Source organism: Lithobates pipiens, unplaced genomic scaffold, assembly GCF_037356315.1.
Source record: "Lithobates pipiens isolate NorthernLeopardFrog02 unplaced genomic scaffold, aLitPip1_a1.2 Scaffold_13, whole genome shotgun sequence".
Taxonomy (NCBI): domain Eukaryota; kingdom Metazoa; phylum Chordata; class Amphibia; order Anura; family Ranidae; genus Lithobates; species Lithobates pipiens.
The window spans coordinates 164,147,445-164,173,438 of record NW_027507718.1 but is presented as its reverse complement, the minus strand read 5'-3'; the positions used below and the strand labels follow the sequence as shown (position 1 = coordinate 164,173,438).

The following is a 25,994-nucleotide window of genomic DNA, read 5'->3' as shown; positions in this document are numbered from 1 at the left end:
CCGCTAGGATTGCTCTTACATGAAAATCTATGCTGGCTGAATAGGATGATACCTAAACCTGTAGCATCATTCTGGTATAACCACTCAAAGTCCAGCAAAATACCAGTACGTCGCTGGTCCTTGTTGGGCATACATTTTAATGTACTTTTTTTCATGCAGCCTGTGGGCTGAACGAAAAAATGAGATTGATCAGTGGGTATGTCCACCATTAGAATACTGCCTTTCATCCACCCACTTTTAATGATGGGCATGCATGCAACATTTTTTTTTTTTTAAACTGTGGTGGTGAAATCACCTCCTACAGCACTGGAGTCACTGATTTACATATCGCCGGAGCAAACACTGTTGCTGTCAAGATAAATAAATCAGTGCTGCAGCTGAATGGCGTACCTGCTAAGCAAATGATGGTTAACAATAAAACAAAGTAACATTACAGTATAACAGTAAGACATACCATACCTGCAAAGTAAATACAATATATGTGTGTGTGTTTATTAATATGTTTATTTTATTGGATTAAATATCCAGACACATATGTGGGTTTTAAATAATCCAGTTTTAAACATTTATATCATCACAATGAACGATTGCTCTTCAATTTGAGGATGTAGAACTATAAAGGACCCATACACTGCCAGACCAATCTGTTCCTGTTGCAATCACAAATATCCCATGGACAGCATACTCTGGCTAACTGCTCAGTGTGACTGACTTTTATGTTAACCATGTTGGATATCTTTGGTAATACACCTGAAGTAGTTAATTTTACAGAATATAATACAAAATTAGTTTAGAGACAATTAGTGCTGGCTATAATTGAGATAGCGTCAGATGTCTGGTTTAGCATATTCCTCCGGGTGATGCTTATGTGTATAAGTACAAAGAGGTCATGATTGTTAAGGCATGTATAATTAAGCACACACAGGGTTAAGATTCTTGGTGTGTGCTGGCATATATGAATGAGCAGTGGTGGTGAGAGTTGCGCTCGCAATCTGATGTTATTAGAGGGTATTGCATGCTTTTGTATGCCTTTAGCTTTGTAATTGCAATGTATTAAGGGGGGTTTTTATGGATTAAAATTATCATAACAATATCACGTTATGTGAGTGTTTCATTCATGGTGGTGTGTTGATATAGATGAAGAGTTTGACATTCAACAGACCACAAGATAAAGCGATATTATCGTATAAGGCTCAGCTTTTTCTGCGATGTGGTGAGTTGTTACCCATTGGGGGGGTCTGTCACAAGGTGTGGTGAGGGGAACTGTCATCATTGCAACAACCTCTCGCCGTTCAATGCAGATTGGGAACAGGCTCATAGCTTTTATACTTACAGAGTGTCAAAGAAGGATTTTTATATATGTTGATCTAAATGTTGACCAGTTAGCGCTGCTAAAGTTTGTATTTGCTTTTAGGAAGTTCAAATATATGTCTGTATTAACCCTGCTGACAGCTGATGACTCTTGGTTGTGAAGGACGCGATGGTAACCAAGACCTTTATGGGATATTAAGGATGCTGGCGGCTGCCCGCTCCTTAACAACCAGCTATATACAGCCTGTGTTAAGGACACCGGGTACCACTGGCAGTAAATTACCACAGGCTTTCAGTACTAAAATACTGAATGACTTCATAAAATAACGCATGCAGTATTTTAGTAGCACTTTTTAGTGAATTGCAAAAAACGTTTTGAAAAACACTGGTTTAATGTAGAAAAATTTAAAATAATGCATTTGCATGGCAAAAATATGAATGCAATATATACACTGGGGGGAGAACCTCTGGGGGGATCTAGGATGGAAAAGGACCTGGGGGTCTTAGTAGATGATAGGGTCAGCAATGGCATGCAATGCCAAGCTGCTTCTAACAAAGCAAACAGAATATTGACATGCATTAAAAAGGGGATCAACTTCAGACATAAAACTATAATTCTTGATGGACTTGTGTCTCTTTTTTCAACCTCACCTTCTACGTAACTATGCTGTAAGGTATCCTACCGCTTAGATACCGCTTTGTGAATGGAGTCAATGATCACAAATGCAAAAAAAAAATTTCTGTGCAAGAAAATCTTTATCTTGTTAGTTTTGTACTTTCTAGAGAACTCAGCAGACACAGCTCTCTGTTACCTAGCTGAAGAGTTCTCATTGGTAGGAAATATCAAGTCTGGAGAACTTTATGGACCTATTTACGGAAGAAAGATCATCTTCATTCTTTTTAACAAACTAATTATACAACCTTATAATCGGGCAGGTTGTATTGTGGTTATCAGAGCTCTGAATCATCTCTAGGTGTGAGTTAAAAGATCTCCTTCTCAATCTTCCCTTCCTGAGGTTTCTGTATGTCTGTTGAGTTACAATATAGCTTCACCCAGCCTTACCTTTTATACAGGTGCATAGATCCCTCCACCCTTCCTTAAAGGAGAAGTCCAGCCTGAGCTTGTTTGGCTGAACTTCTCCTAAGGGTCACAGGAGTGCAATTTGTTTTGCACTCCTGTGACCCGTTTTCAGCAGAAAGCAGTCTGAAGTCCGCTCTCTGCTGCTGTCACACAGATCAGTCCAGGCACCTCGTCATGCCTACTGTGGGAGTCTGGATCCGCCAGATGCCTGGACTGATGGCTGTCCCAGGCTCTCAGAGGGCCCCTGAGATGGCCGCTCCCTGCCCACCACAGTTCAGTGCTTCAGTGAGCATGGAGGAGCAGAGCAGGAGAGCTGCTGATTGACAGGCAGCAACTCTCTGCTCGGGGAGCCGAGAAAACTGAGCCATCGGCCATATTCGATGGCTTAGTTCTCAGTACAGAGACACTGGGAAAAAAATAAATCCCATTCTTCTCTTTTAAAGGGGTCTTAGTATTCTATCCTTCTTTGTTACGCTTAAGGTTTCCTTTTCCTTTATATTGCAGCTGAGAGGGCTGTCATATTATAGATCCCTCTTTTCCCTGAAGTCTAGAATTATGGGTGTTCTACTTTAACCTCCAGCTGTTCGCTGGTTGGTAACCCTCCTTTCCCTGAATTCAGTGGTTAGGTATATTAGGCTTCAGCCTTTTTCTTCGTAAACATTATTTGTTGACAACCTTAGCTGTTGGTCCTTCTTTCTCCTCCTGTTCAGGTGGTTGTTGTTCCACCTGTTTTCTTATTGGTTGGTATGATGTTTGGTTGTCCTTCACAGTATTGTTAAAGTAGTGTTGTTTGTTCCAGCGTTGTTTCCTTCAAATTCTTATATGGTAAGATTCTGTATCCTCTGGATCTCTTAGTAGCTCTTGCCCACCCCTCAGTTGCTTTTGGACTTCCAAATGTGCAAGAATTACAATATTTGTGTGTCCCTCAATGGAAAATAAAACAAATGCATGATGGTCAGAGGCACGATTATATGGGGACTTGCTTAAAGTGTTACTAAACCCAGGACCCTGCATTCATTATATCTGGTCTCCCACAGTACACAGAACATGGAAATGCAATTATTTTAGTAAATATAAACCAAATAGTTAAATATCTTTTCTCATCAGCAGTATATAGCAGTCGTGTGACTTCTATCAGTGTCTGGTTGAGCACTGGTTAAAGCTTGTAGGATAAGTTTTCATTCTCCGGTTCTCATTCTCCTATGAGGCTGTGGGACCCCTGACTTTCCGTCTGGATAGTGCTGATCACATGCACCCTCCTAAAGAAAAACACTCTAGCAATACACACACAATGTGCAGAGTGCTCTCAAGGCTCTGTTCTATCAGCAGATGGATTGGGGACTGTGGAAGAAGGGGGGCATCAGAGAAGACAGGATCAAACAACCTTTTTACACAATGAGGAGGATTAACCCCTTAGGTTCCACACTGAGTATAACAAGCATGCTTTACTGCATATACAGACTGATTTTACTGTTGTGGGTTTAGTAACACTTTTTTTTGTTTCCTATTACCCAAACTTCCTGCTAGGTGGCAGTATTATCCAAATGTCCAAGAATTACTATATTCCTGTGTACCTCAATGAACAAGATACAGATTATTTTAAGTACAAAAATATTTTTTTACTGGTTAGATGGCTTTTATAACATCATATAAAGAACAACGGCCATCTCTCTGATCTCCAAATGAACATAACAAAACAACTTAACTTTCTCAATATGTCTTCTGAACAGTGTTCAGACACAGCTACTGCGTGACAGAGCAAGTCCTGACTGTCAAAAAAAATGTTTTCAAAAGCAGCTGAAGAAACAGCAGGGGAAGAGGAATAGAGCATGCACCCAGTGCTGATTACAGCTTTTTAAGGTACACGCCATACACCTTAAGATACTGAAGCGTACTAAATGCAAGCCTTAAAACTTTCTGTAATCAATTTTGGTTCTTGGTTGCAAACAAGAATTTAGTGAAGAGAGTCAGAAACGTTTTCCAATTTGTTATGCACCATTAGACATACAGGGCTCCTATTGGTTGTGAGGTGTCTTTGGAGGCCATTAGAATTAGGACTAGGACATAACATTTTATGGTGATTCTATAAACAAGAATGGTCAGCTTAAAAAAAATGTTCATACTTATGCCTGTGGAGAACAGCAAAGAGGATTATTCAGACACTTCTGACAGCAACTCAGGAAAAAAAATAGAGCATACACACAGTATTGTTTTTTTTTAAATATCCGATTGCTGATTCCCCCAAAACATTAGGCTGTTGAGGTTTGGGCACTCTGATATATGAGATCTTTGCTTGATCTAGCTGTCAATATCAAGTGACTGTTATCTCATGTTTTTTGGTTGACAACAAGTGTAATAATGTACATGGATATGAATAGTACAAAACAGTATATACAAAGTTACATTACAGTTTATAAGGTTGAAAAAATGTATGGGTCCATTCAGTTCAACCTATGTGTTTGTATGTGTGTGTAGTTTGTATTCTCTAAAGCCCCATACACACTATCAGATTATCTGCTGAGTTTTTCCTTCAGATTTACCAAAACCATGTAGTAGAAGAGCCTGCCTGATTGCATACACATTGAAACTCCTAAGGTTTGTCCTCATATTATATGGTTTTGGTAAATCTAAAGGAAAAACTCAGCAGATAATCTGATAGTGTGTATGGGGCTTAACAGTTCTCATAGACTTGTATATTATTCTTCATGAGAAAGACATCTTGGTGAGGAGGTCCCCATTTTAACTACTCTAACTGTGAAGAGCCCTTTCTGAAATCTAAAGTTAAACCTCTTTTCTTCTAACCTAAAATTGTGGCTGCATGTCCTCTTCAGGGACTTTTGAGTAAACTGTTTATTACAATTACTTAAAGTGGTAGTAAACTCAGAATTGATCAAATCCGCTGTCAGGCAGGCTTTTTTTAACAGACGAGACCCTATAGGTCTCAGGTCTCTTCTGTCTTACATGTCCCTCCTGCCTGTCAGCGGATAATGTGATCTGAGCCATACATGCACAGATCAGACCACATTTACAGCCCGCTCTGCGTGTGCAAGGGAGTGACATCACATAAGCCTGACCAAGCAAGCGCCTGGAGATGCAAAACCTGGTACAAAGACCGGGTGAAGATAAAAGCATCGGGGACCAGGGAGAGCCCTGACAGCGCATCGTTGGAGGACCCCATTTGTAGGTAAGTTTGTCATATTGTACTAGTATGTGGTTCATACTAGTACATTATGGCTTAAACTTGCAGGAGGGCACATTATTTTATATTGTCAAAGAGTTTTTCTACTTCTTTTAGTCACCTATGATATATTTGTGCATTCAATACATTGTAATCATATCCCCTTTTAAGCACCTTTTCTCCAGAGTGAATAATTGTAATCTAAGTAGATGATTCTCATCACTTCGGTCTTCTATCCCCCTTAATTTTTTTGCCCATCGCTGAACTCTTTCTAATTCAACCACATCTTTCCTGAGGATTGGTGACCAAAACTGAAATGTTTATTCAAGATGAGGCCGCACCAGTGTTTTGTAATGGAGTAGTATTATTGATTTATCTCTAGAATGTGTGCTCTTTGCATGGCATTATTTTGCTGGCTTTGTTAGCTGCAGCTTGGCATTGCATGCTATTGCTAGGTCTGTGATCCACAAATACCCCCAGTTCCTTCTCCATCACTGACTCTGCCAGGAGATCCCCTCATAATGTGTAGCTTGCCTGTGTATTTTTGGCACCCAAGTTCCCAAATTCACACCTCCCAGTTTTTAATTTTATTTGCCATGTAGGTGCCCGATCGCCTATTTTGTCAAGGTTTTCCTGTAATGATGTATTATGCTGTGCCGATGTTATTCCCTGCATAATTTGGTATCCTCATCAGACACTCAATTGAGTTCAGGATTTCAACCTTTATATCATTAATTGAACAGCATTGCCCCCAAAACTGAACCAATTTATGTATAATACCCTTCTGTACTTTTCATGAATAAAATCACAATTTTTAACTAACTGTTATGACTCTGCTCACCTCTATGTTACTCATATGTACAGTACGTAACAATGATAATCTCAGAACTTTGAGAGGCTGTATAGCATCTCCAAAACTCCTAAACAGTGGAGTTTTACATAATGATGGGCTCTAGAATCAGTCGTGCCGACACCTTCTAATGCCGCGTACACACGTAGCGGACTATCCGACGGACTTAGTCTGGCGGACTTCCCGCCAGACTGTCCGTCGGACTTTCCGAACGGGCTACTTGCCCACACACGGCACTTTTTCAGCGGACTAATACGACGTACTAAGTCCGCCGTACTAGCCGCCCAACTTTTGAAATGAACGGACTCGCCCACACACGTGGAGGAAAGTCCGCTCATTTCGAGCGCGTCTCCAGGTAGGCGGGGCTCGCGAAGGAGACGTTGCTGGCCCCGCCACCTGGTATGGACTTAAAGGGGAACCCCCAACGCCGAAAAAAAATGGCGTGGGGGTCCCCCCAGGTCCACATCAGACCCTTGTCCAAGCACGCTACCCGGCCGGCCAGGAAAGGGGGGACGAGCGAGCGCCCCCCCCCCCTCCTGAGCCGTACCAGGCGGCGTGCCCTCAACATGGGGGGTGCCTTGGGGAAGGGGGGGCCGCGGCAAGGAAGAAAGCCGGGCTCCTCCGCTAGCAAAAGAGCTAGAAGAAGATAGCGGAGGAGTCCGGCGAGAAGACCCCCGAAGACGGAAGACCCCCGGAGCTGTGCAATAAACTATTTTATCTTGTGTGTTGTGTTTTTTTTTGTACTTCATTTTACAGGTGAATGGGTAGGGGTACATTGTACCCCATACTCATTCACATAGGGTGGGGGGCCGGTATCCGGGGGCTCCCGGATTCCGATAAGCCCCCACCCGCAGACCCCGACAACCAGCGGCCAGGGTTGTCGGGAAGAGGCCCTTGTCCTCATCAACATGGGGACAAGGCACCCCCCATGTTGAGGGCATGCGGCCTGGTACGGCTCAGGAGGGGGGCCGCTCGCTCGTCCCCCCCCTTTCCTGGCCGGCCGGGTAGCGTGCTTGGACAAGGGTCTGATGTGGACCTGGGGGGACCCCCACGCCGATTTTTTTCGGTGTTGGGGGTTCCCCTGTAAGTCCATACCAGGTGGCGTCTCCTTCGTGGGCCCCGCCTACCTGGAGACCCGCTCGAAATGAGCGGACTTTTCTCCGGGCGGGAAAAGTCCGCTCATTTCAAAAGTACGGCGGACTGGCATACACAAGGCCGGATTGTCCGCTGAAATGCGAGTCCGGCGGGAAGATTGAAGTGCAAAACTACTTTATAAGTCCGCCATACTTTCGGGTCAAAAAAGTATGCCGGATGCTACACACGGGGGGATTGTCCGGCGGACTTCAGTTTGACGGACTTTTCCACCCGCTTGTTTGATCGTGTGTACGCGGCATAAGGTGTACTCACGAATGTTTGTCAGTCCAGGGAATGCAGACAATTGATGTGGGAGTTCATTTACAAAGGAGGGGAAGTTCGGATAGCTTTCATTTGGTGTCAATAGGAGGGTGTGAGTCCACAAGGGGTGGGTGGTTATTATGTGGATCACTGACTACTGGAACCATTGCATTTAACTTTTATTCTGACTGCACTGCTTTATAACGTTTGATAAATATTTACCACAGGGCTCAACAAATCCCAGGCGACAGATCGCCGTTGCGACTAGAAATTGTGCCCTGGCACCTGGGTTTTTGTCACTGACAGGTGCCTCTGTTGCTCTGTCTGGTAGTCGGGATGGAGCAGGAGGAGAGCGGCTCCGCAGCCTTTGACATCCTCCTCCCTTCACCACACACTGTTGGCAGAGCAGCGCCGCAGTGAGTGAAACTGTGTGTAGAGAGGAGCTGTCAAAATTGAGGCTGAATGTCGGGGTGGGCGGGACCCAGCTTTCCAACACCAGCCAATGGGATGGGATCTGGGCAGGCCGATACGTGTATGTGACCCCTCCCCTTTCTTAAGCAGCCGAATCATTGGCTGGATAGCTGCCGGGTCCCGCCCGCCCACCTCTGATATCACGCTGAATTTGTCAGCTCCTCTCTCTCCATATAGTTTCACACAGTGCAGCACTGCAGGGAGCATTCAGTTTCACAGTTACACTATCGGCTGTGAAACCTGTCAGTGCCATCCAGTGCCACCTGACAATCTGTGCCACTCATTGCCACCTGCCAGTGCAATCCAGTGCCACCTGCCAATGCCAGTTAGTGCCACCTGCCAATGCCATCTGAAAGTGCCACCTGCCAGTTAGTGCCACCTGCCAGTGCCAAGCAGTGCTACCTGCCAGTGCCAATCATTGCCACCTGCCAGTGCAATCCAGTGCCACCTTCCAATGGCAGTTAGTGCCACCTGCCAATGCCATCTGCCAGTGCCACCCATTGCCACCTGCCAGTGCCATCCAGTGCAATCCAGTGCCACCTGCCAATGCCAGTTAGTGCCACCTGCCAGTGCCAAGCAGTGCTACCTGCCAGTGCTAATCAGTGCCATCCAGTGCAACCTGCCAGTGCAATCCAGTGCCACCTGTCAGTTAGTGCCACCTGCCAATGCCAGTCAGTGCCACCTGCCAATGCTGCCCATCAGTGCCACCTGTCAGTGCTGCCCATCAGTGCCACCTGCCAGTTCCCATTAGTGGCACCTCAGTGCTGCCTATTGGTGCCCATCAGTGCCACCTGTCAGTGCCTATCAGTTCCAACCTCAATGCCGCCCCAATCACTGCCCATTAGTGCAGCCTATCAAAGCACTTCAGTGAAGGAGAAAAAAAACGTATTTGCAAAATCTTATAACAAAACAAAAGTTGATTTTTTTTAAATTTTTAAATATTGTCTTTTTCTCTTGGCATCAGGCATGAGCAATTGTCCGATGCCCCAGACATGCAGTTCTAGGCGCTGGGCAGAGGATTTAAATAACTGGCTCCTAACTTTTTGAGCTGGCTCCTAGATTCTAAGCAAATTTGTCAAGCCCTGATTTACCATTTACCCTGCTGCATGCCAGGTCAATACATAAAAAAAAGATATACCTTTTGCCAATACCTCTTTATATGCCTTGAAATACTTCTAAGGGTTCTTTAATGTTTTAAATTATAAACATACATCTAGTTAGGTGTGTTTATCTGAGATATTTTCTTTCTAATTTTTAAATTGTCCTTCTAAATTTACCAGTGTAGGAGTACTGAATTTGTCATAATAACTACTCCTGTTCATTTATCACTGGGTGAAGACCCATGCTATAGGAACCATGGGGCTCATTGTGGGGCTTCCAGCCTCCAGACATGTAATCTACTTTGTTTACTGGCTATACTGGTGCTTGTAACCCACAATAGAATAGAATGTATGTGTATCTATCAGGTAGAAAAGAATGAGTCTGTTAGTACATAGATGGTAGCTATGAGACACCCCAAATATACAGTTCAATAGGGAGGCTTTAGGTTAGATTCTTTCAATCTATCTATGTAACTTTTTTATTACATGAAAAGCAATATACTGTATATGTTTTACAAAAAGCTAGAATTTTTTTCGCATCTGTATGCAGATATATTTTAATGTAGACCTTTTTCTCCCTAGCTGAAGTCACTAGAAACAGCTGCCAACATTGCGAGGGAGCTTTCAGAACATACAAGAGGCCATCTGAATGCTGGAGATATCACATATTCTGTTCGTGCCATGGATCAGCTGGTGGATTTACTGGACGTTCAGCTGAGAAACTTAACTCCAGGTGGAAAAGACAGTGCAGCTCGAAGTTTAAACAAGGTATTTGTTTTTTTAATTTTAATTTGGTGTTTACAAGTTATGTGACTTTCCACAGACATGATTATTTTACTAATATACATTGTAAAGTAGGATTTCTAGGGTTTGAACGCCCTTGGGTGCACTAAAGAGAGAAAAGCTGCAGCGGTGTGTGCCTTGGCGAACTCTGCATTTTATCTGAACCTACCTTAGGATAACTTCATTAAAACAGCTGGTTCCTACTAGAGTTACATTGATAAATGCCCTCCCTTTAAAAACCACCAGCCAATTATTTGTGCAGCTGGTGGCTCTAAATCGTGGCTGTCATGGACAACGTTGGTCCTAAATGATGTACAGAAATCAATTACTGTGTATTTCTCAATAATGTGAGCACTATAAGGATCGATGATCACCTATAGACCTGGAACATGATACTCAGCCTCTCTTTCTGGACTTCTAGGTCACTGTGGTGGCATTGTCAAACTCGACATACTGGGTAGCCCCAGGGGTGGGCTGTTCACTGCAATTGAAAGACTCATATTTGAGCATCCAACAGAAAGAGAAAAACACCCCTCCACCAAGTCTGTTTTAAAGGTTGGTGTCAAACATTTCAGAGACACGTACCAAGGTGACAATAACTGCATATGCAGAGTATAATACATGTATAAAATAAAATGAAGCAATGAACTAATCAAAACAGAGGACACATTGGTACCACCCACCAAAGTTTTCTCAAATCCCCCCCCCCCCCCTCCATTATGATGATTACAATTATTTTTCTATAGAGATACTGATTAGATAAAAACAAGATAATTAGAGGACTAACATGTTAACGTTCCTGGTGTTCACTGGCTGTTAGAAGAGTGTTGGGGGGGGGGGGGGTCTATACATATTGGTTGGTCCATATACAGTGATAATGTTAGATAACTCTGTGAATACACTATTATATGGAAACAACCTGTACAACACAGTTAAAGCATACAGTACAATACAACTAAAACTGAATTGCTCATCTAGTATTTATGAATATGAGTATTTATGAGGATTTAGGAATATATGTTACATTTAGTTCAAACATGCAGCAGGCCATGGGATCACACACCTGAGCCATGACTAATCACTCCCCTAGTTATCATTTGACCACTTTTTTTTCTTGTCTATCTTTTGCAGACCCCCAGAAACAGTCTGCTGCTTTTGAATATGCTATTTAAACATGTTTACACTTTTCTACCCTAATTCCATTATGCACTGTTGGTTGCTGTACCATGCCAATGTTTCAATAAATTAACATTTTATTGTTAAAAGATGTTTACAGTTCCCAAAGAGATTCCAGAGTTTGAGCAATCCTGGATCTCAGGGTTCTGAACTCCTTCATTTATCTTATGAAATTCTTTAAAGAAATGATCCATTCTGCTGTGGCATGCCTAGAACAGTGAGCATTTCTGGCCTCTCTCAGAAATGCTTATCTTTATGTTCCTATCTTTCCTCTGCATCAACACTATGCATACAGTTTATTGGCCTTGCTTTTTGGTCTGGCTATGGTCCTAGTGCTGTCAGTCAGGGATATTTCTGTCATAGTATACCTCAATGAACTTCTCTTTAAGTAGGGGACTGCAAAACAGCTGATGAATGGTTTTGTAGACTCCTAAGTCTAGGTGGCTGGTAAATTAAGCCCTGATCCCATCTCAATGTCAGAAATATCTGGACACACTGCTGTGAATGTCCTTCTTCCTGTTGGAAAATGTGAAGGCTTTCAGACACCCAAATCTTTCTCCCTCTGACTCAACATCACTCTTTGCATCTTTGAGGTACTAAAACTAAAGGTCTTCCATTTTTAAGGTGATTGTTTTGGCCCAGTTTCATACCAGATTCCTCCAAAGGAACATTCTGGCCAAGTGGACAGGTCCTCATTATCCCTAGTGAAGTAGATTCCTCTGTTGACACAGGTGAAGCTATAACTGCTGTGGTGGCTCCTTTCATCCACTTCATTTTGTGGTCACTTCTTTCTCTCCCTGTATTTAAAATTCTCACCTTGGATACAAGCCTCTCAGGGAAGGAAGGGATCTTTGGCAGTCTGCCAGTGTAGGGTCACTGTGAGCAGTAGTAGGCTAATCTGCTAATCAACATTACAGAGATCTAAGTGATATATCCATATCTTCTGCAGCATACTTCTTGGGCTACTCAGTGAGTGTCCAGTTCTACAATAAAACCACAGTAAATTAGTGATACATGAGGGGGTCAAGTGACAAAAATGAAGGTGACGTTACATCTTGTGTTGAGTGGGGCATCATGTTTCAGCTTTGTTGGTGGTCCACATTCCAGGAGTGGATAACTATATGGTCGACATTCTAATAAAAGCTAGATCCAAGAATATCTATATATGAATCCCATGGTGTCTTCCAATAATTAGAAAGCTCACAGGTTCATAGCCCAGTCCTGGGACCCTCTCCTGGATGCAGCCAATACACCAATTGCCACCTTGGTCCCCAGGTTCTTAGTAACTTTGATGGTATGGCTATTGAGACCTAGGCTCTGTGAGAACACAACTTGATCAAGGCTGTTATCTGCACCATGCTTCTGGTTCCAACAAATCTGTCATTGTACTTGAAAGGCTGCCATTTTGTGATGTGCTCTCAGTGGCTTTATCCATTGAATATTTTTTATTGCTGGAGTCCTGAGGTTCCTGCAAGCAGGCCTTACCCAGAGACTTGAGAGTTTTAAGCATAATTAAAGGCCAAGTCCCTGGTCTGTCCATTTTGCTCTAATTCATTCTTTTGTCGCGTACAGACGATCAGACTATCCGGTGGACTTAGTCTGGTGGACAAACCGCCGGATACTCTGCCAAATTTCCAAACCAGCGGACCTGCCCACACACGGGACTTTTAGTCCGGCGGACATAGTCGGACTATCCACCGTACTTTTGAAATGAACGGACTTGCCCACACATGGAGGAAAGTCCGTTCATTTTGAACATGGCTCCAGGTAGACGGGACTAGCGAAGGAAGTCAATGTCGCTGGCCCCGTCACCTGGTATGGACTTAAAGGGGAAGCCCTACTCCAAAAAAACGGCATTGGTGTCCCCCCTAGGTCCATATAATACCCTTATCCGAGCACGCAGCCCAGCCGGTCAGGAAAGGGGGTAGGGACGAGCGAGCGCCCCCCCCCTCCTGAGCCATACCAGGCTGCGTGCCCTCAACATGGGGGGGTGCTTTGGGGAAGGGGGGGCCGTGCGGCCCCTCCACCCCAAAGCACCTTGTCCCCATGTTGATGAGGACAAGGGCCTCTTCCCGACAACCCTGGCTGTTGGTTGTCGGAGTCTGCGGGCGGGGTGTTTATCGGAATCCGGGAGCCCTCTTTAATAAGGGGGCCCCCGGATACTGGCCCCCCACCCTATGTGAATGAGTATGGGGTACAATGTACCCCTACCCATTCACCTGTGAAAAAAATGTAAATAAAACACAGCACACAAGGGTTAAAAATAATTCATTGCACAGCTCCGGGGGTCTTCTTCCGTCTTGTGGGGTCTTCTTTCTGGACTCCTCCGCTATCTTCTGCTAGCTCTTTTACTAGCGGAGGAGCCCGGCTTTCTTCTTCACCGCCGCCCGGGGGTCTTCTTCCGACTTCGGGGGTCTTGTCCCCCTCTTCGGTTCTTCTTGCCGGGCCTCCGCTCCTTCTTCCAGCTCTTTTACTGGTGGTGGCCCGGTCTTCTGTCGCCGCTGTCTTTGCCGCGTTCTGTTCTTCTCTTCTTCTTCCTTGAAATGTTGACTCGTCGCTGTCTCTGGCCGTAATGACAGGGACGTGTTGCGCAGCGACTTTTATGGGCGGGGTCACCGGGTGATGTCCTCGCCCATTATGATGTCACAGTCCCAGCATCCTCTGGAACTGTGACATCATAATGGGCGGGAACATCAACCGGCGATGTCCCTATATAAGTCGCTGCACGCCGCATCCCTGTCATTGCGGCCAGAGAGCTTGTCGAGTCAACATCTCAAGGAAGAAGAAGAGAAGGCGGCGGCAATAGAAGACCGGGCCACCGCTTGTAAAAGAGCTGAAAGAAGGCGCGGAGGCCCAACAAGAAGAACTGAAGAGGGGGACAAGACCCCTAAGGAGGGGGAAAAGACCCCCGAAGTTGGAAGAAGACCCCCGGGTGGCGGCAACGAAGAAGAAAGCAGGGCTCCTCTGCTAGTAAAAGAGCTAGTAAAAGAGCAGAAGATAGCGGAGGAGTCCAGCGAGAAGACCCCCCAAGACGGAAGAAGACCCCCAGAGCTGTGCAATAAATTATTTTTAACCCTTGTGTGTTGTATTTTATTTAAATTTTTTTCACAGATGAATGGGTAGGGGTACCCCAATACTCATGCACATAGGGTGGGGGGCCGGGATCTGGGGGCCCCCTTATTAAAAGGGGCTCCCATATTCCGATAAGCCCCCCGCCCGCAGACCCCGACAACCAACGGCCAGGGTTGTCGGGAAGAGGCCCCTGTCCATCAACATGTGGACAGGGTGCTTTGGGGTGGGGGGGCCCTGCCACTAGCACACACACAGCCATATTGTGCAGTCCGGCGGACAGTTTTTGAGTCAAAACTACTTTCTAAGTCCGCCGGACTTTTGAGTAAAGAAAGTCCGCCGTAGCCCACACACGGGCGGATTGACTTTTCCCCCGGATAGTTTGATCGTGTGTACGCGGCATTTGATAATCATCTTTTACCATACTTTTTTCTTACATACTTTTAGATACTCTAGTCTGAAAGAATCAGGATCTTACTGACCATCATCCTGATTTAATGTACTGACTTTTAGCTCATACAGCAATTTGCATGTTGAACTTTTGTTATTTATCACAGAGAGGTGATTTTGATAGGCGGCCGGAGAGGTGCCCCTCCCGCTGCTTCTCAGTTGTTTTCAAGCTTACTGGAGCCATCCGTTAAGCCTGAAAATGATCCGATGCAGCCGTTTGCTGGGCAGGAAGTTGAGTGAAGGCAAGATGGACCCCACTCGGCTATATGCCCTTGGACGACCAGAGAGACCTCTGATGTCGCTTCAAGTTCTCTGGGCATAAAAGGATTGTCTTTTTTTGCTTTTAACTGCTTGCCGACCAGCAGCCGCAGTTGTGCTGCGGCAAGTTGGCTTGGCTGCGTGAATTGCTGCCAGGCACGTACACAGCGATCTGTGAGTGCTGCTGGATACGCACGTGTGCCCATTTGCTAGCGGGGGAGCCAACCAGTGGGTCCAGCAGACTTGATGTCCGTATGCCACCCACGATCGCTCCAAAAGAGAGGCAGAACGGGGATCTGCCAGTATAAACAAACAGATCCCTGTTCTGTCAGGGGAGTAGAGTGAGATTGTCGATTACTAGTGATTAGGAACAGCGATCTCTCTCCTCCTTCAGTCAGCCCAGCCCTCATACAGTTAGAAACACCTCCCAGGAAACACACTTAACCCCTTAATCACTACTAGTGTTAACCCCTTCCCTGTCAGTTGAATTTTTATAGCACTGATCACTGTATAGATGTTACTGGTCCCAAAAAAGTGTCCATTCTGTCTGCAGCAATGTAGCAGTCCCGCTGAAATATCTCAGATCACCTCTATTACTAGTAAAAAAAAATAATAATAACAAAAATGCCATAAATCTACCCACTGTTTTGTAGACAAGATAACTTTTGTGCAAACCAATCAATATACCCTAATTGGATTTTTGTTTACCAAAAATATGTAGCAGAATACATATTGGCCTAAACTGAGGAAGAATTTTTTTTTTTGTTTTACTTTTTTTTTTTGGGGGGGGGGGGGGATATTTATTATAGCAAAAAGTAAAAAATACAGTTTTTTTTTTCTAATTTTCAGTGTTTTTTTGTTTATAAAAATAAAAACCGTAGAGGTGATCAAATAACCTTAAAAGAAAGCTCTGTGTGTGGGAAAAAAATATATCAATTTAGTTTGGGTACAAGGTTGCATGATCGCACAGTTGTCAGTTAAATCGACGCAGTCCCATATCGCAAAAAATGGCCTGATCAGGAAGCGGGTAAATCCTTCCAGGGCTGAAGTGGTTAAAGGTAAATGAGAGATCTGGGATCTGGCTTTGACCCAAGATCTCCCAATAAAGAGGACATGTCATATTTATTTCCATTACAAGGGATGTTTACATTATTTGTAATATGAATAAAAGTGATTAAAAAAATAAAAATAAAGGGATGATATAAAAAAAAACAAAGTTAAATAAATTAGAAAAAATAAAATAAATTAAAGCACCCCATCCCTCTTTGCTTGCATGCAGAAGCGAACACATACGCAAGTCGTGCCCGAATATGTCAATGGTGTTCAAACCACACATGTGAGGCATCGTTGCAATTGTTAGAGCAAGAGCAAAAATTCTAGAGCAAGACCTCCTCTGTAATACTAAACAGGTAACCGGTAAAAAAACTTTAAAGCGTTGCCTATGGAGATTTGTAAGTGCCATAGTTCATCGGCATTCCACAAGCATGTGCAATGTTAAAGCATGACATGTTAGGTATCGGTTTACTCAGCGTAACATCACCTTTCACATTATACAAAAAAATTGGGGTAACTATTGTGTTTTGTTTTTAATTCAGTAAAGTCATGTGGCAAGAGAGTAAGCCAGGTAGCTGAAGTATTCTGATTGTGCAAGTTGCAGTAATGGTGGAACCGGGCTACTGATGTCTTTTGCGAACATTCTTTTAAATAAAAGTTGGCTACCATGCCCTTAAAAATACAGGTTTGGACTGGTGCACTCATTGAAAATGCACCTACCACTTGAGTTTGATCACCCCAATCTTACAGTACATCCAAATTGGAGGAAGGGTCTTAGGAATTACAGCTCTTAAGACTAGCCAATCCCCCTTTTTCAGAGGGCCAAAAGTAATTGGAAAATTGAATCAACAGCTGTTTCATGGCCAGGTGTGGGCCACTCCTTCGTTATTTCTTCATCAATTAAGCAGGTAAAAGTTCTGGAAATTAGTAAGTGTGCTATATGCATTTGGAATCTATTGCTGTGAACCTACACCTGGCGTTCAAAGGAGCTGTCCATGCAAGGCAAGGCAAAACATTAGAAGTGGCCAAATAACCAGTTTGGTATATTCTGAGGAAAGAAGAATGCACTGGTGAGCTCAGCAACATAAAAATGCCTAGACACCCATGGAAGACAACAGTGGTGGATGAGAGCAGGATTCTCTCTATGGTAAAGAAAAACCCATTCCCAACATCCAGACAAGTGAAGGACACTCTCCAGGAGGTGGGCGTATCATTGTCAAAGTCTACAATAACGAAAAGACTTCACAAGAGCAAATACAGAGGGTTCACCACAAGGTGAAAACCATTCATAAACCTGAAGAATAGAAAAGCCAGATTAGACTTTGCCAAAAAACATCTAAAAAAGCCAGACCAGTTCTGGAAAAGCATTCTTTGGATCAATGAAATGAAGATTAATATGTACCAGAATGACGGGAGGAAAAAGGTGTGGAGAAGGCTTGAAACAGCTCATGATCTAAAGCACACACCGTCATCTGTAAAACATGGTGGAGGCAGTTTGATGGCATGGGCATGCGTGGTTTCCAGTGGCACTGGGTCATTGGTGTTTATTGATAATGTGACAGAAGCAGCTGGATGAATTCTGCAGTGTTTAGAGATATACTGTTAGCTCATATTCAGCCAAATGCAGCCAAGTTGATTGGACAGTGCTTCATGATACAGATGGACAATGATCCAAAACACACTGCTAAAGCAACCCAGGAGCTTTTGAAGGAAAAGAAGTGGAATATTTTGCAATTGCAGAGTCAATGACCTGATCTCAACTTAATTGAGCATGCTTTTCACTTGCTGAAGGCAAAACTAAAGGCAGAAAGACCCACAAACAAAGAACAACTGAAGACAGCTGCAGTTAGAGCCTGGCAAAGCATCAGAAAGGAGGAAACCATCTTTGGTAATGTCCATGGGTTCAAGACTTCAGGCAGCCATTGCCAGTAAAGGATTCTCAACAAAATAATAAAAATGAACATTTTATTTATTATTATATTAATTTGTCCAATTACATTTGATCCCCTGACAATGGGGTGGCTGTGTATAGAAATGGCTTCAGTTCCTAAAATTTATACTTTGATATTTATGTGCAACTCCTTGAGTTGAAGCTGAAAGTCTACACTTCAAATTAATTTGGATTGTTTTATTTAAATTTTATTCTGGTGGCATACAGAGCTTAAAATTATGAAAATGGTGCTTGTGCCCAAATATATATGGACCTAACTGTGTGTGTGTGTGTGTGTGTGTGTGTGTGTGTGTGTGTGTGTGTGTGTGTGTGTATATATATATATATATATATATATATATATACACACACAATTTTTTTTACCACTTAGATACCAGACGCTTTTACCTCTTCCTTTTCAACTTTCACGTTTTGAATGACAAGTTCGTGGCCATGCAACATTGTACCCAAATGAAATTATCATTTCATTATCACTTTGTAATTTTCTTCAGACAAATAGAACTTTCTTTTAATCACCACTGGGTTTTTAATTTTTTTTAATTAAAAAACAAATTTTCTTAGTTTCTGTTTTAACATTTTGCAAATAAATATATATATATATATATATATTTTTACATACACTGACCAGAGCAATACAGTTTTACCATAGTAACACTGTACTAATCTACCAAAGTGATCAGGATTTTTTTTCACACTATGATTGCTTATAACTGTGAGTTTTGCAATTATAGGCAACCATTTTTTCTGAATGAAAACTATTTATTCAGTGTTTACTATTGGAATTAACTGTAATTGGTCACAGCTAATCACGTTGTACAGTTGAGCTGTTATTGGCCACAGAGATTACATGGTACCAGCAGTGAGCCAGAACAGTGATCTGTCAAGGCTGTGTCTGGTGGATACAACAGATGACAGATCGCTCCAGAGCACAGCTCCTGGGGTGGGAGGGGGTTAAGCAAAGACCCTGGAGAATAAAGTAGTTGCTGAAAATTTTTGGGCACATGATATTTGCACAGTGGTTTATCAAATACACTTTAATTAATTTTAGTGCACACAAGCACAATATAATACCAAGTTTTTTTGGTGAAATATAAAAGATGATGTTATGCCGGGTAAATAGATACCTAACATGTCATACTTTAAAATTGCGTGTGCCTGTGGAATGGCAACAAACTATGGAACCTGCATTACTACTGAGCTCCCCAGTGGGACAGGAGAGCCTGGTAAAGGCTCCGGACGGCAGGGGTGGGGGGAACCCCTTTCTGCTGCCTAGTAATGTGATTGAGCAGCTGTATAGCCACTCGGAAAACTTTTACCATGTAGAGAATCACTAAAGAATGATACCTTGCTCATCACTAAATGGCTCATGGCTTAACTATCCTGGACATGTTTTTGTGCCAGAAATTGAATTATAATGACTGCCTGTATTGTAATGGCTGCCTTTTTCTGTCATGCATATTGCAACAGTTGCCCGTTTGTTGCCCATGCATTGTCAAAGTTTAAAATGTCTTTCCCTTTTCGTAAAAATTGCCCAATATTAGAGTACAAACATACAAACAAAAAGAGCACACACTAAGTTCAGTGGAGTTAAAGCGTCACTAAACCCACAACAGTAAAATCAGTCTGTATATACAGCATAGCATGCTTGTTATACTCTGTGGAACTTAAGTGGTTAATCCTCTGCATTGTGTAAAAAGGCTGTTTTATCCTGTATGCACAGATCCTCCCACTCCTATACTGTCTATCTGGGGAAAGCCAGGTAACACAGGCAGAATAGCCGACCTGCACATGCTCAGTTGTGTCTTTTATGCTGAAGAGAACAGTTTCTTGTTCTCAGAGCTAGCCAGGGCACATGATATTGGCATCACACATGTGGGCATGTATACAGGCTAAAGTGGAAATGTCCTCCTACCAGAACTCTCAGCACTGGAGAAACTGTGCAGTTTATCATGTAACTGTGGTATGCAGATCACCCAAAAAGGTATAAAGTGGCTGTATGTTAATGTAAAAAGATGATTTATAAGCTGTGGGAACTGAGGGGGGGGGGGACAGATGAACGATTTTCATATTACTGTATTTAGTAACACTTTAAGGTTTTCATGTTAAAATCAAATGCAAATTGGCCACTTAACACTCCCACCATAGGCTCCTCTCTGTATTCACACTTGTAGTCCTAAAGTTACTAAAGGCAAATCCACTTTTCACTGCAAGTGCACGTCAAAGTGCACTGAAAATGCACTTGGAAGTAAGGTCCCTGTAGATCCGAAGGGGACATGCAAGGAAAATAACAGCATTTTAGCTTGCACATGATTGGATAATAAAATCAGCAGAGTTTCCACTCATTTCAGATCTACCCCTTAGATTTAGACTGACTGCACTTCCAAGTGCGATTTCAGAGCAAAGTGGATTTTCCTTTTGTAAATAACCTCCAATGTGTTGCAGTGGATCTCCTGGATGCCATCACATACAGGTGGCGCAGTGGGTGTGGCTTCACTTTTTAAAGGACTTCCTTCTATGTCAAGCCAATATTAGCTTGCATATTGTAACTATTTTCTGTTAGTTGCCCATGTATTGTAAGGATTTCCTCTTTTCTGTAGACATGTGCGGTTCGTTTCATTCTGAATAGAAATTCGGACAAATTTTTCAATATCCAGAAATATAACATTTGCAATCACTAAAGGAATGAATTTAAACAAATCTGAAATAAATGACAACAAAACAAAATTTCGCTTGAATTCAAAATCAAATTCTAAATCTAAACGAATTGGAATTTGAAAATGAATCTTAATTCTAAAACAAGTTTGAAATGTAAACATGTTGCTGACTATTGCTTATTTCCTTCAATTGTATCTGTGTGCAAATGTACCTAAAATAATTGATGCTGTTTTGAAGCCAAAGGGTATTCAAATATTGGTTTAATTTAGAATTTTCTTCTGTTCGATCACTGCATTTTTTAAATTTATAAAAATAAACAAGTAATATATATATTTTTTAAAGGATTCTTACTTTTCATCATTTCTTCACACTTGCCCAAAACATTTGCACAGTACTGTACATAGAGACTGAAAAATGTTGACGTCAAATAATTATTTTATAACATAGAACACTTAACATATTCTAAATAAACCTTATTAATACAAGGAAGATTGATGTGTCAAAAATCAAACTGTGAATATTTCTGGTGAATGAATAATTTTAGCATTATTTGTATCTCAGTCAACATATATGCCTTTTATAACCTACAACCCTTCAATTTTTTTCAGTTTTAATCCTTTTATTAACCACTTCCGGACCGCCCATTGCACATATATTGCTGAAGGGTGACTCGGCTGCGCGAACCCGACATACCTGCATGAGATACAGCGGGTGCTGTATGTAAACAAGGTGGATCCCCGTTTTGACAGGGGAGGAGAAAGAGATCAGCTGTTCCTAGTGATCAGGAACAGCTCTCTACTACCAGTCAGTCCGTCCCTCTGACAGTTAGAAAGCACCTCCCTAGGGAACACTTAACCCTTTAAACACCCCTAGTGTTAAACCCTTCCCTGCCAGTGCCATTTATACAGAGATCCGTGCATTTTTATGTAAAAAACAGGGAGGGGGAGGCTCCGACCTGAGTTTAGTATTAAAATGATGGCTTTAATAGGATAAGATTAAAAACACTTGCAAGATGATAAAAGATGCATACTCTGCAAAGTAAGTGCAGTCCTGGCATTCCACATGGCTCTGTGGGTCCAGCCGCTGTTCTGGATAGCTGGAAAGGATTGAGCATCTGGCTGGAATGGATCACGGTGTTTCTCCAAGAGCAAAGGAACCAAGTAGCTCCACAAAGACCAGCATGGACCATGGAACAGGAAGTGATATCACCAGCGTCTGGACCTAGGCAGAGCTGAAATGTTGCCAATCAGGGCTGTAGTGATGAAAGGCTATGTGCTCGGAGCTGACTGCTCCTTCTATTGGCCTGCTTCTCTCTAGAGGAGGACAGCTATATATACCCAATCGAAAGCATGTGGGTGTGGCTGTGGAACTGGAACTTCCAGCAGAACAATTAGTAAACAATAAATTATAGCAAGGGGCAAGGTGCAGCAGGGGTTGACAGTCTCGGATTGACAAAAAATATATATATAATAATAATAATAAAATATATATATATATATATATATATATATATATATATATATATATATTGTGAGGGGTTAGCTCGGCAGCGGGTGTGTGTGACCCCCTGGATGGGTTCACAACACAAAGTCAGGCACAGCAGACAGCGGTGTAGGTTAAAAAAACAAAAGATCCGGTTTATTTATGCTACATGCAGTGATACATATAACAGCCAAACAAAATAAAACAAGAAAATAAATCCTGGTCAGCTTGACCTCTAACTACACACGTAGACTCCCTGTCTAACAACTGGGTGCAGCCTTGTGCTGTACCAGTCCCTGCCTTTGTTGTAAAGGTTTTGCCACACAGGCGTTAGCTCACCGCACAGTACAGGTGACACACTCCCCAGTCTATACAACACAAAACTGGTTCCAGGATGGAGCATCTCCCTATGCATGCTGGGGTTTTTTGTAGAGGTCTTAATGAGCCCACTTACTACAGCTGGGCTCATTAACTCTTCCCCTCTAATTGTAAAAGTCTGCATAAAGCCTGAATCTAGGACACACATATTTCCCATCCTGGATACAACCAGGTGATTTTACCTGCGTGCTGCCACATACCCCCCCTCTTGTTTCAACCTTGGGGTTGTAACACAAGCAGCCAGACACGCATGTATCCGAGACAAAGCATCCACATTCCCCATTTTAACACCAGGGCGATGCTTAACTGTAAAGTTAAATTCCTGTAGGGCCAGGAACCACCTATTTACCCTTCTATTGGTCTCCTTGTTTTGAGCCATCCACTTTAAAGGAGCGTGATCAGTCACCAGGTCAAAGTGCCTACCTAGCAGATAGTACCGAAGGGAATCTAGAGCCCACTTCACTGCTAAACATTCCTTCTCAATCGTGGAGTAATTTACCTCATGGGACTTCAACTTCCTGCTGAGGTAAATGACTGGGTGCTCTTCCCCGTTCCAGACCTGGGATAACACTGCTCCTAACCCAACGTCTGATGCATCAGTTTGTACCACGAAGTCCTTAGAGAAGTCTGGTGAGTACAACACTGGCTGGCTACATAAGGCTGTTTTTAAGGACTGAAATGCTTCTTCAGCCTCTGGGGACCATTTAACCATGACCGACTCTTTCCCTTTCGTCAGGTTGGTGAGGGGCACAGCCTGAGAAGCAAAATGGGGAATGAATCGTCGATAATAGCCAGCGATTCCCAGAAAGGCTCGTACCTGTTTCTTGCTGTTGGGACGTGGCCAACTCTGTATGGCCTCAATTTTATTGACTTGGGGTTTTATCACCCCCCCTCCCAATAGTGTACCCAAGATATTTGGCCTCCTCCTGTCCAATGGTACACTTCTTTGGATTGGCCGTAAACCCAGCTTCCCGGATAGAGTCTAGGACTGCTTGTACTTTTGGTAAATGTGAGACCCAGTCTGTGCTATGAATAATCACATCATCCAGGTAAGCTGCAGCATATTTCTGATGGGGCCTCAGAATCGTATCCATTTTCCGCTGGAATGTTGCCGGTGCATTCTGTAACCCAAACGGCATTCTCTTATATTGGTATGCCCCATCTGGGGTTACAAACGCAGTTTTCTCCTTGGCCGACTCGGCCAGGGGAATTTGCCAATACCCTTTGGTGAGATCAAGAGTTGTCATATATCGGGCTGTTCCCAGCCGATCAATCAACTCATCTATACGCGGCATGGGGTAGGTGTCAAATTTTGTAACTTTATTTAATTGTCGAAAATCGTTACAAAACCGCCAGCTCCCATCAGGTTTGGGCACTAGTACGATAGGACTGGACCAGTCACTCTGGGACTCCTCTATCACACCCAATTCCAGCATCCTTTGAACCTCCCCACGTATTGCCTCCCGTCGGGCCTCTGGTATTCTATAAGGTTTTCGTTTTACCCTTTCTCCTGGCGGGGTGATAATGTCATGCTCTACGCCAGATGTTTGTCCCGGCAGCTCAGAGAAAATCTCTTTGTTACGAAGTACAAACTCTTTAACCTCCTGTTGTTGGGCTTTCGATAAGGTGTCTGCTATTCCAACCTCAGGAACTAAGCAATCAGGCTGTACTTGTGACAAAGTCTCTGCGACTAGGGATTCCCTATCCCTCCAGGCTTTCAGCAGATTGACGTGATAGATCTGCTCCGGCTTTCGCCTTCCTGGCTGTCTAACCCTGTAGTTCACCTCACTAATTTTTCCAATTACTTCATATGGACCTTGCCATTTGGCCAGAAATTTGCTTTCAACCGTAGGGACTAGCACCAAGACCCTATCCCCCGGGGAAAAAGTACGTGTCTTGGCCCCACGGTTGTACACTCTCTGCTGTGCTAACTGCGCTTGGGTTAAATGTTCCTTTACAATTGGCATTACCTGTGCAATTCTATCTTGTATCAGGGCGACATGCTCAATCACACTCCTGTGAGGAGAACTCTCATTTTCCCAAGTTTCCTTGGCGATATCCAGCAGCCCTCTTGGGTGTCTCCCATAGAGCAACTCGAAGGGTGAGAAACCCGTAGAGGATTGGGGTACCTCCCTAATTGCAAACATCAGATAGGGTATTAGACAATCCCAATTCTTTCCATCTCTATCCACCACCTTCTTTAACATTTGTTTTAGGGTTTTGTTGAATCTTTCAACCAACCCATCTGTTTGGGGGTGATACACAGATGTACGCAATTGCTTCACTTTGTACAACTTGCATAATTCTTTCATAACCTGGGACATAAAGGGTGTACCTTGGTCCCTAAGCAGTTCCTTACAAATACCCACGCGGCTAAAAACAAGAGATAGCTCTTTGGCTATGGCTTTGGCCGAGGTATTTCGAAGAGGAATTGCTTCCGGATATCGGGTGGCATAGTCCAATATAACCAAAATGTACTGATGCCCCCTAGCGGACTTCATTATTGGACCTACCAAATCCATTGCAATCCTTTCAAAGGGGACCTCAATGATAGGAAGAGGTACCAGCGGGTTACGGAAATGTGGCATAGGTGCCGACTTCTGACACACAGGGCAGGAGGAACAATAATTTTCAGTTTCCTTCATGACCCCAGGCCAATAGAATCTCTGCAATACCCTCTCTCTGTTTTTTTCGGTCCCCAGATGACCTCCCAGAATGTGCCCATGGGCCAATTCTAACACCACAAGTTGCTCAATGGTTTCTTCTGCCCTTTGAGCCACTCGATACAGCAGGTCCCTTTCCACAGTGAAGTACGGGTAAGTGCAAGTCTTATCTGGGTTCACTAACTCGCCATCTATTTTCACCACATTTTCCCGTGCCTTTATTAGGGTGGGGTCTTTTAACTGTTCTGTGGCAAAATTTTCCCTGTGAACCTCAAGATCCGAAAACTCCACAGACGTCATGTTTTCAACTGAGGATGTTGGCTCCTCCCCAGTTTCTCGAGTTTCCCCCGCCAATACCGACAAGGGAAATTCAGGAAAGTCCTCACCACCCCCAGAGGAATTCTGGTCATCTTCCTGGTTTATAGGGGCACCAGTGGGGGGCTCAGGACAATCCCAGAGTTCCCAGAATTTTGGAAAATCCCTTCCCACAATAGCATCATGTGGTAAGTGAGACACTAACCCCACCTGATGAGAGAGGTTACCTTTGGGGGTCTCAAAAAACACTGAAGTTACAGGATACTCTCGGGTGTCCCCATGCACACAAATAACAGCCACCCTGTTCTTCCCAGAGACCTCTGTAGTAACTAATTCAGCTTTTATCAATGTTACCAGGCTACCTGAATCTAGCAA

The 25,994-nt window shown here is 43.3% G+C and overlaps 1 protein-coding gene across 18 annotated transcripts in view; it reads left to right on the top strand.

Annotated features, from left to right (window-relative positions):
• Nucleotides 1–25,994, top strand: part of ADGRL3 (adhesion G protein-coupled receptor L3) — a 1,264,347-nt gene that overhangs the window by 608,494 nt on the left and 629,859 nt on the right. For all 18 annotated transcript variants that reach the window (XM_077475785.1, XM_077475784.1, XM_077475783.1 and 15 more), the window contains exon 9: nt 9,969–10,154. In XM_077475785.1, coding sequence (XP_077331911.1) covers nt 9,969–10,154 — 186 coding nt within the window. The remainder of the gene's footprint in view (nt 1–9,968; nt 10,155–25,994) is intronic.